Source organism: Lynx canadensis, chromosome F1 (genome assembly GCF_007474595.2).
Source record: "Lynx canadensis isolate LIC74 chromosome F1, mLynCan4.pri.v2, whole genome shotgun sequence".
Lineage (NCBI taxonomy): Eukaryota > Metazoa > Chordata > Mammalia > Carnivora > Felidae > Lynx > Lynx canadensis.
In genome coordinates, this window is record NC_044319.2 from 63691729 (window position 1) to 63716994 (window position 25266).

General features: G+C 51.3%; 1 protein-coding gene across 4 annotated transcripts; it reads left to right on the forward strand.

Moving 5' to 3' along the window:
- On the forward strand, positions 1 to 25065 carry F11R (F11 receptor). Of its 4 annotated transcripts, none has more exons than XR_003965841.1 (10): positions 1 to 145; positions 20293 to 20361; positions 20533 to 20640; positions 20828 to 20974; positions 21292 to 21494; positions 21887 to 21989; positions 22283 to 22353; positions 22452 to 22464; positions 22792 to 22840; positions 22974 to 22995. XR_003965841.1 is itself a non-coding variant. In XM_030302122.2 (10 exons), the coding sequence occupies exons 1-10, from the start codon at positions 85 to 87 to the stop codon at positions 23007 to 23009; spliced, it is 897 nt and encodes a 298-aa protein (XP_030157982.1). In that variant the 5' UTR covers positions 2 to 84; the 3' UTR covers positions 23010 to 25065. The 4 variants fall into 4 exon arrangements, 2 of the variants coding, with proteins under 2 accessions (XP_030157983.1, XP_030157982.1); XM_030302122.2 differs by lacking the exon at positions 22283 to 22353 and adding an exon at positions 22127 to 22234 and having other exon boundaries at positions 2 to 145; positions 22974 to 25065; XR_004343085.1 differs by having other exon boundaries at positions 22452 to 22840; positions 22974 to 25065.
- Positions 25066 to 25266: the final 201 nt, after the last annotated feature.

The following is a 25266-nucleotide window of genomic DNA, read 5'->3' on the forward strand; positions in this document are numbered from 1 at the left end:
GTTTAGTCCGCGCGCGGCTGCGGGGGAATCTCTGACTCTTCTCCGGGGCTGCAGCGGCCGCGTCGCGTCGGGGTCCTGATCGCCATGGGGACCGAGGCGAGAGCCGGGAGGAGACAGCTGCTCGTCTTCACGTCGGTCGTCCTGAGTAAGTTCCCGGAGTTTCGGGAGGAATCGGTGGGTCGGGTCAGAGGTTGGAGGGAGGCGCTCCCCACGCCCCTCGCCCGCGGCAGGAGAGGCGTTGAGAAACGCGCCAGCCTCACCCAGCGAGTTGCCTTTCCACCCCTGGCCCTTCCCTGTTTCCCCTCCCCCTCCCCCCTCCCCCCGGCGGGTGGCCGGCTCCCCTCCCCCACCCCCTGCCCCGGCACCCACCGGGAGGGGGTGGCCCCGCTTTTCACAGCCTCTCTTGCCGGCGAGGGCCCTGCGCGCCTCTGCCCAGGCGCACCCCTCCGCCCGCGCCGGGGCGGGCCATCCTGCCCCGCAACGCGCACCCGACACCCGCGCCCAACCCGGGAGAAGCCCCGAGCCCCGCACCCCTGACTCCTTTGGCCCCTGGGTGGTCTGCTCCTGAAGGGTCGGCAGGGCAGACCTGCTGGAGGTGAGGTGGGGTGGGAAACCACCGGGGGAAGTGTCTGGGTGCAAAGTCCGAAGAAGAAATCAATTCGAAATCTGAACTTTCTCAGAACACAGCACTTCAAGTTCCTTTCTGGAGTAGCTACCTTGAGAGCCCTTGGTGGCTGTTGTTGACCGAGGGACTATTCCCAGGGGAAGGACCTGCCTGTCGGTTGGCTGGAGGCTTCTCAGAGCCAGGGCTCTGCCCTCCCCCTGGCCGCCTCTGAGAGTTTTTGTTTCCTTTGTAAACTCCCTTTCCTGCGGAACAATGAGAGTCACTTGCTGGGGCTTGCCTCCGTCCAGAGATAGGTTTGGGCCTCAGTTCAGGCGACCCGTGTCAGCAGCTGGACGTGATCCGCCAGGGTCTTGAGGGTCTGTGCCTCTGGGGGTCGTGGTGCGGGTATGCGATCTGTGGGGGGATCTTCGTTGGTCCCTTGAAGAACGAAGCTTTAGGAAGTGAGAAGGGAACGAACAATTAAAAACAAAAATCAGCATCGGTGGTTATACGGCGGTTCACTTTGCCCAGTTGCGAAGCGTGGAAATAGGTTCCCTGCCCTTGGATGGATGGATGGACAATTTCTTTGTCCCTCATCACAAAAACATAAAAGCCCTTGGGGTGCACTGGACCAGAGGCAAGTCTAACCCTCGCCCTATTGTACAGACAAGGAAACAGGTCCAGAGAGGGGAAATGACTTTTCCAGATGGGTGAAAGGACCTGGGAATGGCACCAAAATCTCCTGAGTCCCTTTCCTTTTCCCACTCCCGGGTCCGAGTCTCAAGCACCCTGTGGCACGGGAACCGCGACCTCAAACATCAGCCTGGGATAACGCTCCCGGGTCCACCCTCTTACCTTTTCAGTTCCCACTAGAGTCTCTCACTTGTCTTCTTCATTCTATGCCTCCATTTTCCTTTTTGCCTCAGTTTCCAGTCTTTTCCTACTCTCCAGCTTTTTCATTTCTGCCTGGGCCGTAGAACTGCTTGTGACACCCATGGCCGGTTCTGTGTGGGGCTCCTACTGGTGCTCGGCCTCATGCTGTGCCAGTGCTCCCTTCCCCAGACCCAGAAGTTTCTCAGCGGTGACTCTGTTTGTGACAGAGTGTGTCGGGTTCACAAGCTTGCTGGAGCCACCTTCTTCTTCCTCTTCGTCTTCCCTTTTCTCTCTTCCCACTGTTGTGCATCGTGACATCCCCCAGTAATCTCATACTGGCACTGAAAGAATTGTGGTAGCACCGTCCTGAGCTTGGGGACGTCCTCCAGTCTCTTCTGGGATTCAGATGGTTCGCAGGGAACCTGATGTGATGTTGCATCAGCGTGACAGGACTGTGGGTCCTGGGAAGTAACATGTCCAGGGGATGGAGGAACCTACCATGTCACATTAAAAAAAAATTTTTTTTTTTACATTTATTTTTGAGGGACAGAGAGAGAGAGAGCATGAGCAGGGGAGGAGCAGAGAGAGGGAGACACAGAATCCCAAGCAGGCTCCAGGCTCTGACCTGTCAGCACAGAGCCTGACGTGGGGCTCGAACCCACGAACCGCGAGATCGTGACCTGAGCCAAAGTCGGACGCTTAACCCGCTGAGCCACCCCGGCACTCCATTAAAGGCTGTTTTTCGGGTGTCTGGTCTGTCCTGTGACCCTGGGATGTCTGCATCATATGTGGGTGCCCACATGCTCTCTCTTCAATCAGGGCTGCTGCCCATCAGAGAGGAAGGAGCAAAAGGGCAGGATATTATCCAAGTCAAGCAAAGGTCCAGCCCCAGCCTGGGGAGCTCAGTGGAGAGGAAGGCCCAGGCTGTTGGCCAGGGATGGGAGCCCAAACACTGAGGGAACTGGGCCTGGGGAAAAGCCAACCAGTGATGGAGAACACCGTCTCCCTCTCCCTGGGGAACCTGCACTTAGAAGTTTCCAGCCAGCTCCCAAGCAGGGAGAGGCATTTCTGCTTAGCAGGGTCCTGTGTGACGAGGATGGCTTTTGGTGTCACCACGGGGAAGAAAGGGGAACCTGGGCTGGAACCCTGGTCCTTCCTCCTCACCCCTCCTTGAGGGTGGTGTCCCCACTGAGCTGGTCCCGGAGGGAGGGGCTGCTGGCCCTGTGTCTGGGTCCGCCTGTGAGCGCTGGTGTTCTCCAGGGACAGTTCCCTCCCAAGCCCTTCCAGCTTTACTGTTGAGCTTTGCTAGCTTTACCTCAAACCCCACGTCGATGAGTCACTTCTCCTTTCCCCTCCCTCTGCCTGCCAGTTGCTACTCCCAGGAAAGAATTGTTCCCTGGAAACCTGAAGCCTAGTGGCTGATGGCAGCAGGAACTAGGAACTAGGAAATGAGCGGGGATGGGATTCCAGTGTCTCTGCCTCAGTCTTCACCTCCGGGCCCCAGGACACTTTCACTTCACCATGTTTCTGTCTGGTTTCTTTCACTGGTTTGCCAGGGGTCTCCGGCCTGGTTTTGGTTTGGGGTGGAGCTCCTGCAACGAAAAGGAACAGGTTAATACCTTGTTTGAGAATCAGAAGGATGTAGAAGGTTCAGTCCAGGCCCCCCCCCCTCCCCCCCAGATTCTTATGTCTCTTTCCAGTGTTTTGTTACACAGGCACAATTACATATAAATATGTATTTGTTTCTGCCCTTTCTTACACCAAATGAGGCACACTACAGATTTCCTACTACATCAGGCCCCTCGTTTAATTCGCTTTGGGATACCCTGGAGATCTTTTCCTTCTGGATGTCGTGGCCTTGGTCATTAGGACCCACCCTCCCCACCCCCCCAAGTCCACCGGGTCGAGGGCCACCTGTTCTGTGGACACTGGCACCCTTGCTCAGAGATAGGTTTAAAAGCTACACACGTTTTGTGTGGCCGCAAATGGAAATGGTGGGCCTGGTTTTTCGCCTCTGTTAGCATCGAGGAGAGGAGACCTTGGGGACCTCCCGACTCAGACGAGCTTCCTTTGCCGCGGTCCAGGAAAGATGTGGATGACGGCCCGTCAGATGTCATTGTGGACGAGGGTGCGGTGTTGTGAGGGGGCTGGGAGGGGAAGCCGCGTGAGTGGATGCACGCTGGGCTTTGCCAGGCATTGAAAACTCAGAGTTCATCTGTCTGGGACTCCCTGATAAGCGGGGTTTCTGTCTAAAGTCCGGCTGTGGTATTTGTTTTGCAGTGTGGGGATAGGACAGGAGGAAGCAGCTGGCCGACCGGGAAGTGTGATGCCAGGCCCCTGGAGCGAGCAGCCCTGGGTGGGCGGGCACAGCCTTGTCATGGGGAGATGGGTGGGGGAGGGGAGGAGCCCAGCAGGTAGAACTGGGAATGCTGCCGAGCGAGGTCAGGAGGGAGCCTTCCAGTGAGAGCTCTCCTGTCCCACAGTGCCCGCCCCACCCTCTGCCCTCCTGAGGGCCCACCGGGCCAGCCACTGACGTCACTCTAAGCGCAGCCAAGAAGGGCTGTTTAGACTTAGCCCAGCCTGTCGGGCTCACAGAGCCTTCCTCTTGCCCCTGCATTCCTTATCCGTCCTACCCTAACCCCCAGGAGCGAGTTCCGTCTCTACAGGGTGGCCGGTGGGGAGGAAAGGGCAAACCCGGGGTGGAAGCCCTAGGGCCAGGTCCTGATGGTATATTGCTTTGTCAAGTTCATTTGTTAATCCAGTAAACATTGGTGTCTACCGTGTTCCAGCCCTGTGCTTAGAGAGTAGGGACAAAGCAGCGACCACACCTGCTATCTGGAAGTTCTGAGGCGATGGGGCGCCTGGGGGGCTCCGTCGGTTCAGCGTCCGACTTCGGCTCAGTTCATGATCTTGCGGTCCGTGAGTTCGAGCCCTGCGTCGGGCTCTGGGCTGATGGCTCGGAGCCTGGAGCCTGCTTCGGGTTCTGTGTCTCCCTCTCTCTCTCAAAAATAAAACATTAGGGTGCCTGGGTGGCTCCGTCGGTTGAGCGTCCGACTTCAGCTCAGGTGATGATCTCGCGGTCCGTGAGTTCGAGCCCCGCGTCGGGCTCCGGGCTGACGGCTCGGAGCCCGGAGCCTGCTTCGGGTTCTGTGTCTCCCCGTCTCTGCCCCTCCCTCACTTGTGCACCCTCTGTCTGTCTCTCTCTCTCAAAAATAAGTAAACATTAAAAAAATTAAAAAAAAAAGTTCTTAGGAGAGCTGGGGGTATTGGAAACAATTGGCTCACATCAGGAAACCCGGGAGTAACCTTTTTGGAGGTGAGGGCTCCCCCTCATTCTCCAGCTCCTGCCCCCCCCCCCCCACCTCCCGTGGACCTCATATGCCTGGAGGCGAAGATCGGAGGAATTCTTAGAGAAGACCAGAGAGACTGGCTGGCTGGTTTCCCTCCTTTTTCTTCCTTTTATTTAAAAAAAAAAAAAAAAAAAAAAAAAGAATTCAAGCAAACTCATGGCAGAAAAGCAACTTAAGGAACATTCTAATGGACAGGATGTGTAGAGGAAACAAAGTTTTCTTTCTTTCTTTCTTTTTAAGTTTATTTATTTATTTTGAGAGGGTGGGGAGAGGCAAAGAGGGAGAGAAAATCCCGAGCAGGCTCTGCCACCAGCAGCACAGAGCCCGAGGCAGGGCCTGATCTCTCCGACCCTGAGATCATGACCTGAGCCGAAATCAAGAGTCAGATGCTTAACCGACCGAACCACCCAGGCGCCCTCAAAGTTTTCTTAATAAAGTAGTAGAAGGAGGGGCGCCTGGGTGGCTCAGTCGGCTGAGCGTCTGACTTCGGCTCAGGTCGTCAGGTCATGATCTCGTGGTTCACGAGTTCGAGCCCCGCATCAGACTCGGTGCTGACAGCTCAGAGCCCGGAGCCTGCTTCGGATTCTGTGTCTCCCTTTCTCTCTGCTCCTCCCCTGCTCACACTCTGTCTCTCTCTCTCTCAAACATAAATAAAGATTAAAAAAAATAAAATAAAAAAATAAAGTAGTAGAAGGAAGTAGCTTTTCTGTGGTGGATTTGGTCTACAGGTACAGGGATGCTTGCTGGCTTCTGTTAGCTGGAAGCCTCCGCCCTCTGTGACCACCTTGTCCTCACAGCGTGCTTCAGTTAGGGGTCGTGGAGCATCTTCGCTGGCAAGGCACCGTGCTAGGAGCTGGGGACCTACAGATTCTCTCCTCCAGGAACTACAGGCGTAGACTGACAAGAGGGTGCCAGCGGCTGCATTCCAAGTACAAAATGGGGAGCATAAAAGGGAAGAGATCAATTTTTCAAAACAATAAATTTTTATTAAGAAACAATAGGGGTGCCTGGGTGGCTCGGTTGAGCGTCCGACTTCGGCTCAGGTCATGATCTCACAGTTCATGAGTTCGAGCCCCACGTCGGGCTCTGTGCGGACAGCTCTGAGCCTGGAGCCTGCTTCAGATTCTGTGTCTCCCCCTCTCTCTGCCTCTCTTTCTCTCTCAAAAATAAATAAACATTAAAAAAATATACATATATACTTCTTAAAAAAGAAGAGAGAGACACAATATGTGCTCAGTGTAGAAAAATGGGAAAACAGGAATATGGAGAAAAGAAAATCACACGTAGGCCTATTATCAAGAGATAAATACTTACTGTTGGTGTTTAATTGTAGTCTTTCCTTTATGAATAATGTGGTATCTGTATATATTTAAGCAAAATATGCTTTAAACAAAATCCATTCTATCGTATTCTACTGTATGGCTGTATCATAATGAACTGTTCATCTTTTGTTGGACTTTGAGGTTTTCTTTTTCTTTGCTGTGCTAAATAATATGAAATTGTTCCATCTTTAAGCTTAACTCTTGAGTGTTTTCTTAGGCTACATTCCTAGAAGTTGGGGAAGATTAATTTTGACTGGGAAAAGTCATAGTGGGTCAAGGGGCATTTGAAAAGGATCTTGAAGGATGAGTAGACTTTTCTTGCTTGTCTGACGGAGATGCTCTGTAGCATCATAGTTTATTATTATGATTATTATTATTTGGGTTTTAATGATTATTTAGTTTTGAGAGAGACAGAGCACGAGCAAGGGAGGGGCAGAGAGAGGAGACACAATCCGAAGCAGGCTCCAGGCTCCGAGCTGTCAGCACAAAGCCTGATGCGGGGCTGGAACTCAGGAACCATGAGATCATGACCTGAGCCAACTAACTGACTGAGCCCCAGTAGTATCATGGTTTTAGAGCCTCAGAATTAGGCAGACTTGGGTTAAGATGCCCTTCCCACCATGGAGCACCTGGCTGGCTCAGTTGGTAGAGCATCCGACTCTTGATCTCCAGGTTGTGACTTTGAGCCCCATGTTGGGCGTAGAGATTACTCAAAAAAAACCCAACAAACAACAACAAGATTCCCTTTCTACTTTGCTGCTTATAGCTGTGTGATTTGGAGCAGCTGTTCTAAGCTCAGTGTTCTCATCTGGAACATGGGATGGTGACAATAGAACTTGTGTCTCATGGGGTTTTTGCAATTAGACTCTAAGGAGACAATGCATATGGCACCCACCTTCATGGGAGGGCTCACTGTGTCATTTCTCCCGTTACACTCCATTGGTCGAAGCAGTCACAAGACAGTGCCCAGATTCAAGAGGAGGAAACCTAGAATCTACTTCAGTCACAATGTAAGAAAACCAGGTGGGATGAGATAGATCTGTGCGTCTGCTTCTGGAAAATAGTAATTTGCCACGGTTGTTTTATTATTCAGATACATAGTGATTTTTCAAGAATTGTATCCTCAGTCTTACAGATTTCTACGCCACCAACTCTCTTCTGAAGCATATGAAAACATGTAGGGATTGATTTGAGTATTAATGGCTGCATCACAATCTATCTCCCCTTCTCTTTATCCGGTTCACTTCTCTTCCCGGCTCCCACCCCCTTGAGCCACTCCTACCGCCTATCTACTTCCCATTGTCAACTACAGTGTCTCCAAGTCACCTTTGCTCTCCTTACCTCCTGCCCTTTTTCTCTCCTTGAAATTTATCAGACACTGTACAGGATCCCGATGGTATAGTACTCTCATATTTCTTTCTCATCTATTACCTCATTTCACCTTTAAAGTTTTGTTTAACCAGGGGCGCCTGGGTGGCTCAGCCGGTTAAGCGCCAGACTTCGGCCCAGGTCATGATCTCACGGTTTGTCGGTTTGAGCCCCGCATCGGGCTCTGTGCGGACAGCTCCGAGCCCGGAACCTGCTTTGGATTCTGTGTCTCCCCCTCTCTCTGCCCCTTCTCGGCTCACGCTCTGTCTCCCTCTCTCTCAAAAATAAACGTTAGAAAAAATTAAGGTTTTGTTTAATCAACGTTTTTGCCTCTCCTTTTTGGCTTTGTTTCTTCTCTCCTTCTTGTGATCTGATTTTCTTTTCCCCCTTTTTCATCTCCTTTCCCCCGCGTTTTTCTCTAAATTAAAACACTTAATCCCGTGCTTGCTGATTACACAGATATAGAACATAGAGAAGAAAAGCTGCCTGCGGTCTCAGGTGATATGCACTGTCTAGTGCTTGGAATCTATTCTTAGAGATTTTGTTATGCATATACTCAGATTGTTTTTATTATTTATAAATATAGGGTCATATTCTACCTATTGCTTGTACATTTTGGACATACTTCTGATCTACTTTGACCTTTGAGATGGCAATATGTATTTCTTACATAGTTTTTGATAATGTATCATACTGGAGCCAGATTACCAGGGTTAGAACCCTACTCTGCCACCTACTAGCTTTGCACTTGAGCAAATTACTTAATTTACGTGCCCCAGTGAACTCATCTGGAAGATGAGAGCAACAGTAGTGTTTATTTCATGGCATCATGGCAAGGATCAAATGAATTAATCCTGTAAAGGGCTCAGAAGAGTCCTGCCATGTGGTAAGTATTCGAGAAACGCTAACTGTTAATATTATTTTATTCTTGCTCCTACTTTATTCATTTGGTCATGTTCAGTAATATGTGTCTAGACTTTAGATATGATTACGGTCGACCCTTGAACGACGCATGCGTTTTGGGGTCTCAACCCCATGGAGTTGAAAATCTGTGCAGGGGAGCCTGGGTGGCTCAGTCAGTTGAGCAGCTGACTTCGGCTCAGGTCGTGATCTCGAGGTTCATGAGTTTGAGCCCCGTGTATCGAGCTCTGTGCTGACAGCTCCGAGCCTGGAGCCTGCTTCGGATTCTGTGTCTCTCTCTATCTCCTGCCCCTCTCCTGCTCACTCTGTCTTCTTTCTCTCCTTCTCTCTCTCCAAAAAATAGATATACATTTTAAAAAAAGAAAGAAAGAAAATCTGTGCATAACTCTTTGACTCCCAAAAAACTAGTAACCTACTATTGACTGAAAACCTTACTGATAACATAAATAGCTGATGAACACATATTTTGTTATATGTATTATATAGTGTGTTCTTCCAATAAATTAAGCTAGAGAAAAAAATGTTAAGATCGTAAGAGACGATACATTTACAATACTGTACTGTATTAGAAAAATTTTGTGTCTAACTCGACCCGTGAAGTTCAAACTTGTGTCATTCAAAGGTCACCTGTAATTGAAAGTATAGGACAAGTCTTATAAAAAGGTTTTCAGGAGTTCTGTTGATTCTTTCCTTTTAGTTATTTATTTTTCTTGTTGACATAGCATTAGATTAGTTTCAGATACACATCATAATGATTCCATATTTCTATAGATGATAAAATAATTACCACAGTAAATCTAGTTAACATTCATCCCCATACATAGTTACAGAATTGTTTTTTCTTGTGATGGAAACTTTTTAAGATCTACTCTCTTAGCAACTTTCAGAGATATAATACAGTGTTATTTTAAAAAAATTTTTCTGACGTTTATTTACTTTCGAGAGAGAGACCGAGCACAACAGGGCCGGGCATAGAGAGAGGGGAGACCCAGAATCGGAAGCAGCTGCAGGCTCTGAGCTGTCAACACAGAGCCCGATGTGGGGCTCAAACCCATGAACTGCAAGATCATGACCTGAGCCGAAGTTGGATGCTCGACTGACTGAGCCACCCGGGCGCCCTGCAATATAGTGTTATTAACTGTAGTCACTATGCCGTACATTACGTCTACTACTTACTTTATAACTGAAAGTTGGTAACCTTCGACCCCCATCAACCATTTTGCCACCCCCCATCCCCCACCTCTGGGAACCACCAATCTGTTCTCTGTATCTACAAGCTTAGTTTTGTTTTTGTTTTAAATTTAGATCCCACATATAAGTGAGGTCCTATGGTATTTGTCTTTCCATGTCTGACTTATTTCATGTAGTATAATGGCCTCAAGGTCTACCCATGTTAACACAAATGGCAAGGTTTCATTCTTCTTTATGGCTGAATAATAAACTGTTACATGTGTGGACCACATATCCTTTATCCATTCACCGATGGACACCTAGGTTGTTTTCATATCTTGGCTATTGTAAATAACACTGCAATGAACATGGGGTGCATATGTCTTTCGTAAGCAGTGGTTTTCTTTTCTTCAGATAGACACCCAGGAGTGGAATTGCTGGATCATACGTATTTCTATTTTTAATTTCTCAAGGAACGCCCATACTATTTTCCATAGTGGCTACAGCAGTTTACGTTCCCAGCAGCATGCACAAGGGTTCTCTTTCCTCTATCCTTGCCAGTACGTGCTACTTCTTGTCTCTGATAATAATGCGTGGTGAGATTTCATTTTGGTTTTGATTTGCATTTCCCTGATGATTAGCGATGTTGAACATCTTTTCATGTACCTGCTGGCCATCTGGATGTCTTCTTTGGAAAAACATCTATATGGATCCTCTGCCCAGTTTTTAATTGGATTGTGTTTTGTCCTTGTTGTTTTACTAGTGAGTTGTGAGTTCTTTGTATGTTCTCAATTTTCTTGGATATTAATCCCTTATTAGATAAGTGATTCGCAGATATTTTCTCCCATTCAGTAGGCGGCCTTTTCATTCTGTTGATGGTTTTCTTTGCAGAGCAGGACGTTGATTCTTCCATTGTGTGGAAATGTCATCGTAATTACCTAAGTCAAGGCTGTAGTTACAGGGGATTCAGCCAGAATGTTCACTGCTGATGTCCAGCTGAGACCTTCCTATTCATCTGCCTGGGCCAAGGTCACGACGACTTATCACAGACAGACAGGGATGGGGAGAGTGAGGGTGGGGGCTTAAACAACAGTGACTGATTTTCTTACAGTTCTAGAGGCTTGAAGTTCACGACCAGTGTGGTGTTAGGGTTGGTTTCCTCTGGAGGCTCTCTCTTTGGCTTGCAGGCAGCCATCTGTCCCTGGTTGTCCTCTGTATGAGCACCTTGGTGTCTCTTTGTATAAAGGACACCAGTCACACTGGATTAGGGCGTGTCATACGGGCCTTATTTTAATGTAATTGTCTTGTGACAGGCCTTGTCTTCAGATACAGTTACACTTTTTTTAAGCTTTATTTTGAGAGAGAGAGAGCGTGAGTGCAAGCATGTGAGTGAGCATGAACAGGGGAGGGGCAGAGACCATTCCAAGCAGGCTTCACTTTGTAGCGCAGAACCCGATGCAGGGCTCGAACTCAGAACCCAAAAACTGAGATCATGACCTGAGCTGAAACCAATAGCTGGTGGCTTGACCGACTGAGACGCCCAGGCGCCCCGATACGGTCACATTTTGAGGTACCAGGGATTCAGGCTTTCACATAGGAGCTGAGGGAACACCATTTGGTCCATAACAACCGTAAACCATATTGAAGATACCTTTGCAGTGAGAGCAATGCCCTACCTGGCCAAGGCCTCTTCCCCAGCTGACTTGAACCTGCTTGGAGTTCCCTGTTGTGGTCATGAAGACAGTGGGGATTTTTGTTGTTTATTTTTATTAAAAAAAATTTTTGTTTTTACATTTATTTATTTTTGAGAAACAGAGAGCGTGAGCAGGGGAGGGGCAGAGAGAGAGGGAGACACAGAATCCGAAGCAGGCTCCAGGCTCCGCGCTGTCAGCACAGAGCCCGACGCGGGGCTCGAACTCACAGACTGTGAGATCATGACCTGAGCCGAGGTCGGACGCTCAACCGACTGAGCCACCCAGGCGCCCCCAGTGGGGATGTTTTAAATGGATTCACATCCTTCCCCCACTTCATGCTGCTGGTTTAGACCTCGCATCAGAAAACCTCCTGCAACTTCCTCTTTTGTCTCTGGACACCTCCCTGGATGCAGGAAAGCAGTCTGTAAGCACTGCAACCCACGCGGAGAAACGAGTCCCTCGGGGCGCCTGGGTGGCTCAGTCGGCTCAGGTCATGATCTCACCGTTCATGGGTTCATGGGTTCAAGCGCCGCGTGGGGCTCTGCACTGACCGTGCAGAACCTACTCGAGATTCTCTGTCTCCCTTTCTCTTCCCCTCCCTCATGTGTACTCTCTTTCTCTCTCAAAAAAAAATTAATAAGCTTAAAAAAAAATTAGTGCCTGTTGCAAAATGCCAGTTGGAAGTTGCTCATGTGCAGAGTACTCTGATTGTATTACAAAACTATGAAGCAAATTTATTTATTTTTTTTATTTTTTTTTTAAATTTTTTTTTTCAACATTTTTTATTTATTTTTGGGACAGAGAGAGACAGAGCATGAACGGGGGAGGGGCAGAGAGAGAGGGAGACACAGAATCGGAAACAGGCTCCAGGCTCTGAGCCATCAGCCCAGAGCCTGACGCGGGGCTCGAACTCCCGGACCGCGAGATCGTGACCTGGCTGAAGTCGGACGCTTAACCGACTGCGCCACCCAGGCGCCCCTGAAGCAAATTTAAAAACACTTAATTTGGGGGGCGCCTGGCTGCTCAGTCAGTGGAGCGTGTGACTCTTGCTCGGGGCCGTGAATTCAAACCCCATGTTGGGTGTAGAGATTACTTAAAAATAAAAAACATCTTGGGGTGCCTGGGTGGCTCAGTCGGTTAAGTGTCCGACTTCGGCTCAGGTTGTGATCTCACAGTTCGTGAGTTCGAGCCCCACACTGGGTTCTGTGCTGACAGCTCAGAGCCTGGAGCCTGCTTCGGATTCTGTGTCTCCCTCTCTCCCTGCCCCTCCCTTGCTCACGCTCTCTCTGTCTCTCAGAAATAAATAAATGTTAAAAAATTTTTTTTTAAATAAAAAAGATCTTGGGGCGCCTGGGTGGCTCAGTCGGTTGGGCGTCTGACTTCGGCTCAGGTCATGATCTCACAGTTGGTGGGTTCGAGCTCTGCTTCGAGCTCTATGCTGACAGCTCAGAGCCTGGAACCTGCTTTGGATTCCGTGTCTCCCTCTCTCTCTGCCCCTCCCATGCTCATGCTCTGTCTCACTCTGTCTCTCAATAATAAAATAAACGTAAAAAAAAAATTTTTTTTTTAATCTTTAAAAAAAACCCACAATTCTTAGGGTGCCTGGGTGGTTTAGTAGGTTAAGGGTCCCATTCCTGGTTTTGGCTCAGGTCATAATCTCACGGTTCATGAGTTTGAGGCCCACACCGGACTCCACGCTGACAGTGTGGAGCCTGCTCTGGATTCACTCTCTCTCTTCCTCTCTCTCTCTCTCTCTCTCTCTCTCTCAAAAATAAACTAAAAAAAAAAACAAAAAACAAAAAAAACCACTTAATTTTTATGTTCTGAAACTAAGTTTTTACAAAAAGATTGATGGAATAGTCATCCCCCCCCCCCCCCCGAAAGTAGAATAGTTTCTTAAACTTTTAAAAAGATTGAGCTTTGGATCAAATTTGTTTTTTCCTCATTTGGGCGTGCCCCATCTGCCAGTGTGAAAACTGGGGTTATCTTTGTAGATAAACCTTAACAGTAGATGTTATGGTGAATGGTCTGCTATGACCTAATTCGTTTAAGGCTCCGTGTTGTTCAATGTCAACTTGTACCAGGCATTCTGCTGAGCGCGGAGTACTCAGAATAATAAATACCACATGGTCCCTGTTCCCTGGGGGGTTTACTGTCTGCTAGGGGAGACTTATGTGCACAGATGACGTCATTATAACGTGGGAAGTACTTCACCCGTGTGTTGCATGGGGTAGTTCAAGCCTCCGGAAGAGGTCTGAAGCTGGCTCTCGTAGGATCGGGGGTTGGTAGCTCATTTCCTGGAAAATAACGTGGATGAATAGCTGACCAGAGGGAGAAAGAGGGGAAAGGGTGTTCTACAAAGCTGGAACGGCAGGAGCAAAGCAGACGTTGTGAAATGGCTCTTTGCTGGGAATTTTAAGTCCTCTGTACTGCTAGAGGGGGAAACACGCCAAGAGTAGACAGCCTTTCAGAGGGTCCGGTACTGCTGGGCCTCTGCCTTGATGAAGAATTTGGTGTTTTTTTGGTTTTTTTTTTTATTGTTTATTTATTTTGAGGGTGAGGGGTGTGGGGGGGGGGAGGAGAGAGAATCCCAAGCAGGCTCTGTGCTCTCAGTGCAGAGCCCAATGTGGGCTCGATCCTATGAACCATGAGATCGTGACCTGAGCTGAAATCAAGAGTCAGGTGCCTAACTGGCCGAGCCACCCAGGCGCCCCCAAGACGTTGAATTTTATCTGAGAGGCAATGTGGAATCCTTGAAAGCTTGAAGCAAGTGTCAGATTGGCATTTTTAGGAAGGCTGTGTGGTGGATTGGAGCAGAGCACAGCCCCAGGAATTGCCTGGATTGGAATCAGCACCAGCACTTTGCTGCTCGGGGCCTCAGTTTCCCCGTGTAGAAAATAGAGATGATGATGGGGCGCCTGGGTGGTGCAGTCGGTTAAGCGTCCGACTCCAGCCAGGTCACGATTTCGCGGTCCGTGAGTTCGAGCCCCGCGTCAGGCTCTGGGCTGATGGCTCAGAGCCTGGAGCCTGTTTCCGATTCTGTGTCTCCCTCTCTCTCTCTGCCCCTCCCCCGTTCATGCTCTGTCTCTCTCTGTCCCAAAACATAAATAAACGTTGAAAAAAAAATTAAAAAAAAAAAAAGAAAATAGAGGTGATGGTAATAAACAGTATCGCCCCACTCCCAAGGTGGCAGGGATGAAGAGACAGACCATGTAATATGCTTACAGCACTGCCTGGCACAGAGTAAGTGCTCAGTAAATACTAGCCCTTCCTCCGGCCCTGGGACGGAGGGTGGATCTGAGTGGGTTAAGATTAAATGAGGCAGAGACACCCAAGTGTGCTTGAGAGACGAGATGTGGTTCGTCAGACAATGATGGTGCTAAGAAGTGACGGTCAAAGTTTGAGGGAGATTTGGGAGGGGACGATGCCAATGCTTGCTGTTTGAGGAGGGGAGACGTGGTGGCTGCTGGAAGGCTTCCACTTTGACTGATGATGACGGATGGAATACATGGGAATACACCGTGATGCCACCGACCTGGGGGAGGAGGAAGAGGAGGAGGAGGGAGCGGGCGGCAGATGGGGAGGGGTGTGGGGCTCCGGTGACGAGGGCAGGAGGCTTCTCCACCCGGAGCCTGCAGCTCAGGTGGGAGGCGGGGACTGGAGGTGGCCGCGTGTGGGTGCAGATGAGTTTTGGGGTGGTGTTCGAGATTTCCTGGAGAGAACGTGGAGAGGAGAAAAGGCCCAGGATAGAATGCTGGGGAGCACTCATATTAAGGGATCCACAGAGGAAGCACGGTTCAAGGGAGAGAATGAGAAAACTCGTCAGTGGTGGGGATGACCAGAAGGGCGGCACGAAGAAACCAAGGGGCGGCCAAGGGGCGGCGTGACTTCTGAGGAAGGGAGTGGTCGGCGGGGCCAGGGCTCTTACAGGGGCCCCTGAAGGGAACTGAAAAAGCCAATTGTGGCTGTCCTTAATTCTAAGACTACTTCAATGTTTTGGAAATTGGGATGCGACGTACAGCTTAACTATACATTTAATATGATGTCCCCACCCCCCAAGGAGCTGTTATTAAATCGCTGTTCTATCGTATAATCAGGGCATCATAGAGTTGAGGAGCGAATGACTGGTGATCTTAGTAAAAGCAATTTTCATTCCAAGGTGAGAGCCAAAGACATATTGCGGTAGGTGGGGCGGTGATTGTGTTGGGCTGGAAACTGTGTGTAGACGCCTTCTTTGAAGAAGTTTGCAGAGGAAGGGCACCCGGGTGGCTCATGTTAAGCGTCTGACTTTGGCTCAGGTCGTGATCTCAAGTTCCATGAGTTTGAGCCCCTCAACGGGTGAGCACAGGCCTGGCTTTGGGTAAAAAACATGAGCCTCAGGTGAGCCCCCCTTGTCTGTCTGTCTGTGTCTCTCTGTCTTTCTGCCCCTCACTCGCTTGTGCCCTCTCTCTAAAACAAACAAACAAAGAAACAAATAAATAAAAGTTTGCGGAGGAAGGGAGGAGAGGAGTCCCTCTAGAGAGGTGTGCGAGATTGAGTGCAGGTTTTCTGTACACGAAAGGGTCCAAAATCTGTTGATGCCTTTGACTTTGTGGCTTTTCTTACTGCGAACTTGTAGTAAATTAAGCATCGTGGTGAAAGGGTGAACTTTCCTTCTATTTTGGTTTCCTGTGTGTGTCATTGAGCCAAGTATAGGTCTGGGGGGTGGGGGGATGAGGAGGCAAGGGAAATACAACATAGATGAAGGCCATGGGCAAGAGCCTGGGTGTCCTGATAGAGATGGGGTGCAGTGAGGGGAAGCCCTCCGCTCTGCTGGTCTACCTGGGAAGGTTCTAGAGAAGGGTTAGCTTTTCCAAGACAATTACAATGATAGAGGAGAGGTGGTTTGGTGGGCTGGAACATAAGCATTTTTCAGGCAGTGTTTATATTTATTTATATGTCTTATTGAAGAAAGTTTTAAAGTCAACAATTAAGTGTGTGGAGAAGAACCTATGGGCAGATGATGATGATGATGATAATAATAATAATAATAATAATAATAATAATAAGATATAATAGTTGTTTGCTGCTTCCTGTTGTAAAGCACTTTATTTGTATTAGCTTGTTTAACTCAACCACAGCCCTTTGATGTAGAAACTGTTATTATCCCCACTTTACAGATGGGTGAACTGAGGTTCAAAGCGACTAAGGTAGCTTGCCCAGTCACACAGCCTAGTAGGTACCGGAGCTGGGATTTGAATCAGGCAGCTTGGTTCCAGAGGCTTATTCAGGGGCGAGGTGGGAGGGGGTGGGGGGAGGCATGGACCACGGTGGCGGAGGTGTCCCACGGTGAGGACGGAGCACTGGTGAGGCTGAGTATGACACATGCGGCGATTCACAGGCACAATAGAGTGAGAGTGTTGACAGGCCACAGTCAGCTGCAGTCCTGCCTCCGAGGGAGGTGGGATGGCATTGAGGGGCAGGCCCTATGTTTTGTTTTATTATTATTTTATTGTCTATCTATTTATTTATTTATTATTTTTATTATTTATATTTTATTATTATTTTATTATTATTATTATACGTTTATTTTTTTTTTTAATTTTTTTTTTTCAACGTTTATTTATTTTTGGGACAGAGAGAGACAGAGCATGAACGGGGGAGGGGCAGAGAGAGAGGGAGACACAGAATCGGAAACAGGCTCCAGGCTCCGAGCCATCAGCCCAGAGCCCGACGCGGGGCTCGAACTCACGGACCGCGAGATCGTGACCTGGCCGAAGTCGGACGCTTAACCGACTGCGCCACCCAGGCGCCCCTATACGTTTATTTTTCACAGAGAGAGAGCAAGAGAGAGAGTGCGAGAGGGGAAGAGAGGGGGGCAGACAGAGGATCCAAAGTGGGCTCTGTGCTTACAGCAGAGATCCCAACACGGGGCTCGAACTCGTGAACTGTGAGATCGTGACCTTCGCCGAAGTCGGATGCTTAACCCACTGAGCCACCCAGGCGAGGGGCAGAGCCCGTGTTTTAAACCAGAGAAGCCTGGGGGCGCCTGGGTGGCGCAGTCGGTTGAGCGTCCGACTTCAGCCAGGTCACGATCTCGCGGTCCGTGAGTTCGAGCCCCGCGTCGGGCTCCGGGCTGACGGCTCGGAGCCTGGAGCCTGTTTCCGATGCTGTGTCTCCCTCTCTCTCTGCCCCTCCCCCGTTCATGCTCTGTCTCTCTCTGTCTTAAAAATAAACATGGGGCGCCTGGGTGGCGCAGTCGGTTGAGCGTCCGACTTCGGCCAGGTCACGATCTCGCGGTCCGTGAGTTCGAGCCCCGCGTCGGGCTCTGGGCTGATGGCTCGGAGCCTGGAGCCTGTTTCCGATTCTGTGTCTCCCTCTCTCTCTGCCCCTCCCCCGTTCATGCTCTGTCTCTCTCTGTCCCAAAAATAAATAAACGTTGGAAAAAAAAAAAAAAAACCAGAGAAGCCTGGACTAGCCAAGTAGCCAATGGAGGTCAGGACACTGAGGAGCTGGGGAGGACGTGTGTGTGTGTGTGGGGGGGGGGGGTTCCTGAATGTTTTAGATCCGGAGGTCTGAGAGGTCTCAAAAGAACTTTAGCTGACGTCAGAAGTGATGCGGAAACAATCACCCGATTCCTGTGCTGTCATTTCTTTCTTGGCAGCCCTTTATTTCAAACGCTAGTTTTTAGTGTAATTAGAAGCTCTTCCTGATTTGGGTCATGTCCTAGGTTGGGTTCTAAGGAAGCTGACTCTGAGATGTCCTTTATCGTGCCAGGACATTTATTACGGAGGGCTCTTGGGGTCCACAGCTCGGGAAGGGCAGGGGAGGGAAAAGAAGCAGGCTTGGGCAGAGGGAGAATTCGGGCTGCAGAGTAGCTTCAACCTATTCCCCAGGGAGCTTTACGGGGCGGGAATAGCCTTTCAGCGTTGTTCTGAGCTGGGGGGGGTGGTGGTGGTGGTGGTGTGGGGGCATTGGGGCAGTAGACCTGGGGTTCCCTGGGGCTTCCCTCCTCTCATTCAGTGATGAGGCATCGGATGCCAGCTGCCCCTGTCCCTGCCCGGGTGGACCGCATGCCCCCGGGCCCCGCAGTGTCCCGGCTGTTGTCCCCGAAAGGGCTGATAGGCTGAGGGCTTTGATTTGGCAGAAGTCCCAGAGGCTGGATGACAACAAGTCAGTCCTTCATTCCTGAAGAGAGATCTCGTTCGAGCATCGCACTGCACATCACGGGTAGCAAATTGTAAAGTGTGAGGATCTTAAAAAACAAGTGCCCATCGTTGAAGCAGAGAAAGCTGATCCGGGCGAAAATCAAAGCATTTCATTCTCCGCGTTCCCCCCTCACAGCTGAGTAAGAGACTCTCATGGGCTCAGTTTTCGACTTAGGAAGGGCTATCTGGTTTAAGTTTCTTACGTGTTATTATATTTGATTATACATTTGACATTAAAATGTAATGCTAAATGCACACATATAAGGTAATATTAGTATAAATAACTCACAGATAAAAGAATGGCATTTTATTACATAGTCTGCCCCCCATTAAGCCACGGCCTCTCTGAGAAACCTCATGGTTTACAAAAGTCTGACATAATAAGAGGGAAATGGGGGTGTAGGGGGAACCTGTGTTTTCCTCTCAGCTCTGCCGTTTCATAGCTATGAAAACTTGGGGCTAGATGCAGAACTTTTTTTAGACACTTAATTTTCTCATCTGTAAAGTGGGAGAGAGAATACGTACCTGGACGGAGTCACAATGTTGTGTCAGATAGATATAAATGTATGTATAAAAGTCCTCATTAGACATTAACGTCCCCAAACCCCCCACAAAAACCCTAAAGGACTTGAGCGAACATCTAGTCCAAACCTTTCGTGTTCTGGGTGAGAAGAGGGCGCTTCAGAGGTCATGAGACCGTATTCAGTTATGCGAGTGATTACGTAAAGGAAAAATGTGCTTGCATTTATCTAAGGAAGACGGGACTCTTAGGGATATAAGGAAAGCCCAAGTGGTGAATTTGAACTTGGAAAACATGGACGGGAGTGACTGTCCAAGGGCAGGTTTATAGCAGAGCCCGGCCGTCTGAGCCCAGGCCCTGGTGCTTAGTTTGGAATGCTGGACCCTCCAGCGACCCTGTCGTGCGATCAGCCTCGTCTCTGTGCCCCCAGCACATGCCACCCCTTCTTTGCCTTCTCCACTGGGCACGAGGAGATCTCGTCTCTAGATCTGGGAGAGGATCTAGCCCACTTCTGGTCCCGACCCCAGCTCAGACCCAGCTGCGTGATCTTAGGCACGATTCTTTACGTCTCATGGGCTTGGTTCCTCATGTAAAACTGGGATAATAACACCTGTCCTGCTGATCTGTCATGCTGGTTTTGAGGATCAAACAGCGTAATGTAGGTGAAAACACTTTAAAAAGCACAAAATGCCCTACAAATGTTGAGTATTGTTATTATCCTCATTACTGCTCCTCCCCTGCCTCCTTGCGTCCCTCCCTGCCCCCTGCCCCCCCTGCCTCCCGGCCTCCCCCCCTGCCTCCCGGCCTCCCCCCCTGCCTCCCGGCCTCCCTCCCTGCCTCCGGGCCTCCTTGCCTGCCTGACCCACCTCCCTTGCCTCCAGCTTTGCTGGCTTCCTGCCAGGAGTGTCTGACAAGTGACTGCAATTAATTATTTGTTGAGAAGCTTTCTCTGAACCATGAAAAGTCATTTGGGAAGCTGTTCCTGGACTACTGGGAATCTAATTAGATTATTGGGAGTTGCAGAGGGAAAAATAAAAAAATGAAAGACATTACATCTGAGAGAAATATTTTTTTTTCCATTGATAATGGAAGTATTGGCCTGCGATTGTGGCAAAAAGCATTTGAAGGTATTTAGGATATTGGTGAGGAGGCGTGAGACCCAGGAGGAGCCTGGATCTCCTGAGTCTCTTCACCTTGGAGAAGCCACGGGAAGGGCCTCAGGAGCTCGTTCAGCTGGGCCGCCCTGGTGTCCCCTCCTGATGGCCCACCCCTCTCCTCCTCAGGTTCCCTGGCGTTGGGCAGGGGCGCAGTGTATACTTCTGAGCCCGATGTCAGAGTTCCTGAGGACAAACGTGAGTCGTGGGCGGCTGTGCAGGGGGGGTGGGGCGGAGGAGGGGGGGGGAAGCAGGCGCTCCTGGGGCCTGGAGGGCGGGCAGCGCAGAGCCGCTGACGCAGTTTGGGGCCCTCCTCCTTCTCCGTTTGCCGCCGCTCCTTCGTCCCGCTCACTTTTGCGCTGCCCACAGCCGCCAAGTTGTCCTGCTCCTACTCGGGCTTCTCCAACCCCCGCGTGGAGTGGAAGTTCGCCCATGGTGACATCACCAGCCTCGTTTGTTATAAAAACAAGATCACGGGTGAGTTGCCTCAGCTCCTCCCCGGTGGCCTAGGTTGTGGAGGGGTCGACGGGGCCGGACCCCCGGGGGAGAGGAGCACCCTGGGGCCCAGGTCCCGCGGACTCTTCCGCGGCCTGCCCTGCCACCACCCAGCTTCTCGTGGCCCCGCAGCGCACTCAGCCGGCCGCCCCTTCCTCTCTCCTGGTAGCCTCCTATGCAGACCGAGTCACCTTCTCGCACAGTGGCATCACTTTCCATTCGGTGACCCGGAAAGACACGGGGACGTACACTTGCATGGTCTCTGACGATGGCGGCAACACGTACGGGGAGGTCAGCGTCCAGCTCACTGTGCTTGGTATGTGCCCCACGCGTTTTGTGTGTGGGCTTGGCATTCATTGCTTCCCAGGTCCTCAAGGGGCTTTGCTGAGCTTTGCAGCTCACTGATGGCCAGGGCGCTGGGGGGGGGGGGGGTGGGGAGTGGGGAGTGGGGGGGCTTCAGTCTCTGTGCTGCAGAGGCGACGAGCCCCGCCCCTCCCCCTCCCCCCTCCCACAGTGGGAAGCAGAGGGCCTGGTAAGGGATGGAGGCTGGAGCTGACCTATGGGGTTGTCTTCCGCTTGGCCTCTAGGCGGCGCTGTCTGAACTTGTGCTGGGCCCCTTCTGTCCCTTCGCAGTGCCTCCGTCCAAGCCCACGGTCCACATCCCCTCCTCTGCCACCATCGGGAGTCGGGCAGTGCTGACCTGCTCAGAGAAGGATGGCTCCCCCCCTTCTGAGTACTACTGGTTCAAGGACGGGGTCCGGATGCCTTTGGAGCCCAAGGGCAACCGCGCCTTCAGCAACTCTTCCTACAGCCTGAATGAAAAGACAGGGGAGCTGGTAGGGATGGGGTGGTGCAGAAGGGTATGGGGGGGGGGCAGGGCCAAAGAGCCCTGGAAGGTGGGGAAGACAAGCAGCAAGATGAGCTTGGCGTTAGGGTCGGAAGACTAAAGATGGGGCTCGGACGCTTCTCAGGATGAGGGTGTCATAAGGTGCGCCGTTGTTGAATTCGTCTGCCGTGCACCCGAAACCCCAGTGCAACAGCGTATGTCCACGATACTGCAATTTAAAAACGAGGATCGGGGTGGGGGGTGCTCCTGTAGAACCTGCGGCTCTTGGTGTCGGGGGTCGTGAGTTCGATCCCCGCGTCGGGCGTAGAGCTTACTGACAAAACACCAGAAGTAGGTGCTTGGCTTCTGTCGGCAGGAGGCCAACCGATTTCCTCCCTTCAGGTCTTCGATCCCGTGTCAGCCTGGGATACGGGCGAGTACACCTGTGAGGCGCGGAACGGGTACGGGATGCCCGTGAGGTCAGAGGCTGTGCGCATGGAAGCCGGTGAGCAAGGCTCTAGCAGGGGCTTGAGCTCGGGCCTGGGGTGGGGCCCGGGGTCTGCTTTCCACCCTGGCTTTGGTGGTGTTGTCAGTCACGTGAGTGAGCCCTCAGAGGACTGACCTCTCGTTTGTGTCTCACAGCGGAGTTGAATGTGGGGGGCATTGTGGCAGCTGTCCTTGTCACACTCATTCTCCTTGGATTCTTGATTTTGGGCATCTGGTTCGCCTATAGACGAGGCTACTTTGACAGTAAGTACTTGCCCTCAACAGCTCTCCTTTGCATCGTCCCCATTCCAGGGCACGGTCCTCGGGTGCCATCTGAGTACTGACCTGATAGTGAGCCCACGTGTGCAGGGGTTCTCTCCCGGGTGAGCACCAGTGACCTATGAGTGCCATTCCCCCAGCCTTCTGAGCCCGGCCGGCCCCTATCCCGCTGACGCTCACGGTCCCCTTTCTTCTTTTTCAGGAACAAAGAAAGGGTGAGTGAGCCACCTGCCGTCCTGGGAGGTCTCCAGAGGAGGTTGAGAACAAGGATGCGTGTGGTTTGAAGCGGAGACGGGCCCCGGGGGGAGGGGCTGGAGGCAGAGGCCACCCTGGTTGGGTGGCCATCTGTGTGTCTACCTCTCCCCGTTCCCTGTGACCTTGCACTCGTCGGGTCTCCCTCCACCCACCCCTCCCTACTGAGAGCTCTGTGCTTCCGTAAAGTTCTCGGTCGAGCCTCTAACGTTGGCCAGCAGAGGTTAAAGACAGCACGGGTTGGGGGGGGGGGGGTTGCTGAGCGTCTCCGTCTTCTGGCTTGTCCGCAGGACCTCGAGTAAGAAGGTGATTTACAGCCAGCCCGCTGCCCGCAGTGAAGTGAGTGTGCTCCCCTGGGACCGGGAGGGTCTCCCTGCGGGAGTGAGGGGCTCCTCCCCTGTGTTTACAGGTTCAGGAGCTTATCAGCTCAACAAGAGTGTACAGGGTTGATTTGGGCGTTTTATTTCTCCAGGGGGAATTCAGGCAGACCTCGTCATTCCTGGTGTGACCCTGGTCCGACTCATCTCCTGTCCTCCGTGCTTGCCTTCTTCCGGTGCTACCAGACTCCGGCCCGTGGCGTCTGTAGTTTCACAGGGTCCCTTACACGTCTTCTAGCCCCCACAGGGGTCCCCACGTTTATCTTAGTTAGGATGTGGTTGTGTACGCTTTCCCCCTGCATCCCGCCCTTCCTTTCCCGCCATTGCCCAGTTGCCCGGGACTTGTTTGAAAGCTTTCGTCCCCCATCCCTACGAGGGATCAGGGAACAGCCCTGAGCGTCACGCCCCTTGACTTCCCTTCCCAGAACGTGGCAACAGTGGCGGGGCACTCGATACACAGGGTCCCTCGGCCCTTTCCTCCCGTGGTGAGGAGGGACCCACTGTTCCAGAGTGGGGACTGGAGACCGAGCCACCGAAGAGGTTGTGGGGTGACAACACCGAGTCTCTCCCGCCCCTGCAGCCCACTCCACTTTCTTCTGTCTTCCCACGGGAAGTGCCCCCGAGACCCTCTTGCACCGGCCTGAACGCAGAAAGACACCATCTGTGCCTGTAGAAAGAAACCGGAGCTTTGTTATGGAGAGCATAGTCGGGGGGCTCTCAGGGGACACTGAGCGGAAGGGTTTTAAAACCCCTGATCTGAAGAAAAGGAAGCTGGCGCTGGGAGCTCCGACCATCACCCTTCCCTTGGCTGGAACAACTGGATGGACCCTTTTAAGATGCGTCTGCAGGGCCGTGCGGATGTGCGCAGTGGTCTTAGCTCTTTGCTGTGGGGTGTGTGCGTATGTGCGCGTGCGTGTGCGTGTGTGCGCGCGCGCGCGCGCGTGCACATTCACGCGCTTGGGCTTAGCTCTGTGCTGAAATGCGGTGTGTGTCCAGGGCGTCTTCGCTCTTTGGTGAGACTGTTGGTGTGTGTTTGGATGTAGCCGGATGTTGCTGGTTTGTCAAAGCCTCTCGTCGCGGGAAGTTGGGGAAATGAAGTTCCTGGGCTCCTTTGTACAAACAGGAAGGCGCCTGAAACCCTGCTTCCCAACAACCTGGGTTGGTCCTGGCCCCCTGTCCCACCCCTTCCTGGCTCCCGTCTCAAGGCAGAGCTTCTGAGCTTGGGACCCTCATTCCGGAGCCCTCTGGCGGCCGGAGGAGTGCCCTCTGCTGCGGGAGCACACCCGGAGGAAGCCGATGCTGTGCCCTGGGATTCTCCCTGGTCTGGTCCACTGAGGGGAGAAAGTGCCCACCCTCCCCTCCCCCCTCTGCCAACCAGATGCATCGAAAGACTTCTCTAAGGAGAACAGACTGCCCCAGAGCAGTAAAGCAACCGTTGCTTCACTGGAGCGGAGTTGGGGGCTGGGGTGCCGTTTAGAGGAAAGGTAATTTGAGACCAGGTGGCAAGGCCATCCGCGTGTGACTGCTGGGAAGGTAGGCCTGCCTGACTGTTGCTTTCCTTTGTGCGTCTGGACAGCCCCTTTTGCCCTTAAATTTCTGTTTCCCCCTCTACCGTAGCCGCCCGGTCTATTAACGAGCGAGAGGGCGAACACGGGGGTCTTCAAGGGTTGATTTTGCTTAACTTCCTTCTGTGGGGGACACTAAGCCCCACTTTGCCAGGTTTTATTCCCTGACCTGGAAACCCCTGACAGAATTGAGTTTTCTATCGAGAATCCAAGAGGAAAAACAAGCCTAGCCAAACCATCGGTTAAGGGTCATGGGCCAATAAAAAAAGAGCTTTTTCAGATGGAGATAAAATTTAATTAAACAGTAAAAGCAGAGATGATGAAACGGTTCAGTAAGAAAGATTTTTAAAGCGTGTTTCAGCCTCCTGGTTGGGAGACGGGGTGGGAGGGACGCGGAGACAAGGCCACAGGGAAGCAGAGGTGACTCATTGTCCCGTCAGGTCTGAGGTGAGTGGTTCCTCACCGTCTCGGTCACTTGTGATGAACAGAAGTCATGCGTGACCAGCCTTGGAAGTCACCTCTCCAGCTTACCACAGTCCCCTTGAGTTGGAAAACACCCTGTCTGCTTTCATTTCGAAATGTCAAGGCTAATTTTGTAATAAATGTTTATTTTTCACATTGAGTTTGTTTGCAGCCTGAAGTTCTGTGTGGTAAACGAGCTGGGACTTCCAGAGTGATTTGGAGATTCAAAACCTTCCCGATAGTCTTAAGAGATTTGAGATCTCCTTCCACGGAGACTGATAGTTAACTTTTCTCCCAAAATTACCGTTGGCTCGTGCTTGAATGGGAATGACTCAAGTGGACGTTTCTTTCAAGTGACACT

Excerpts from the sequence above, each read along its gene's own strand:
- F11R (XM_030302122.2), top strand. The coding sequence starts at position 85 with ATGGGGACCGAGGCGAGAGCCGGGAGGAGACAGCTGCTCGTCTTCACG. Across the intron at positions 20,975-21,291 it reads CGTCCAGCTCACTGTGCTTG|TGCCTCCGTCCAAGCCCACG; the intron begins GTATGTGCCCCA and ends GTCCCTTCGCAG. Across the intron at positions 21,990-22,126 it reads GGCTGTGCGCATGGAAGCCG|CGGAGTTGAATGTGGGGGGC; the intron begins GTGAGCAAGGCT and ends TGTGTCTCACAG.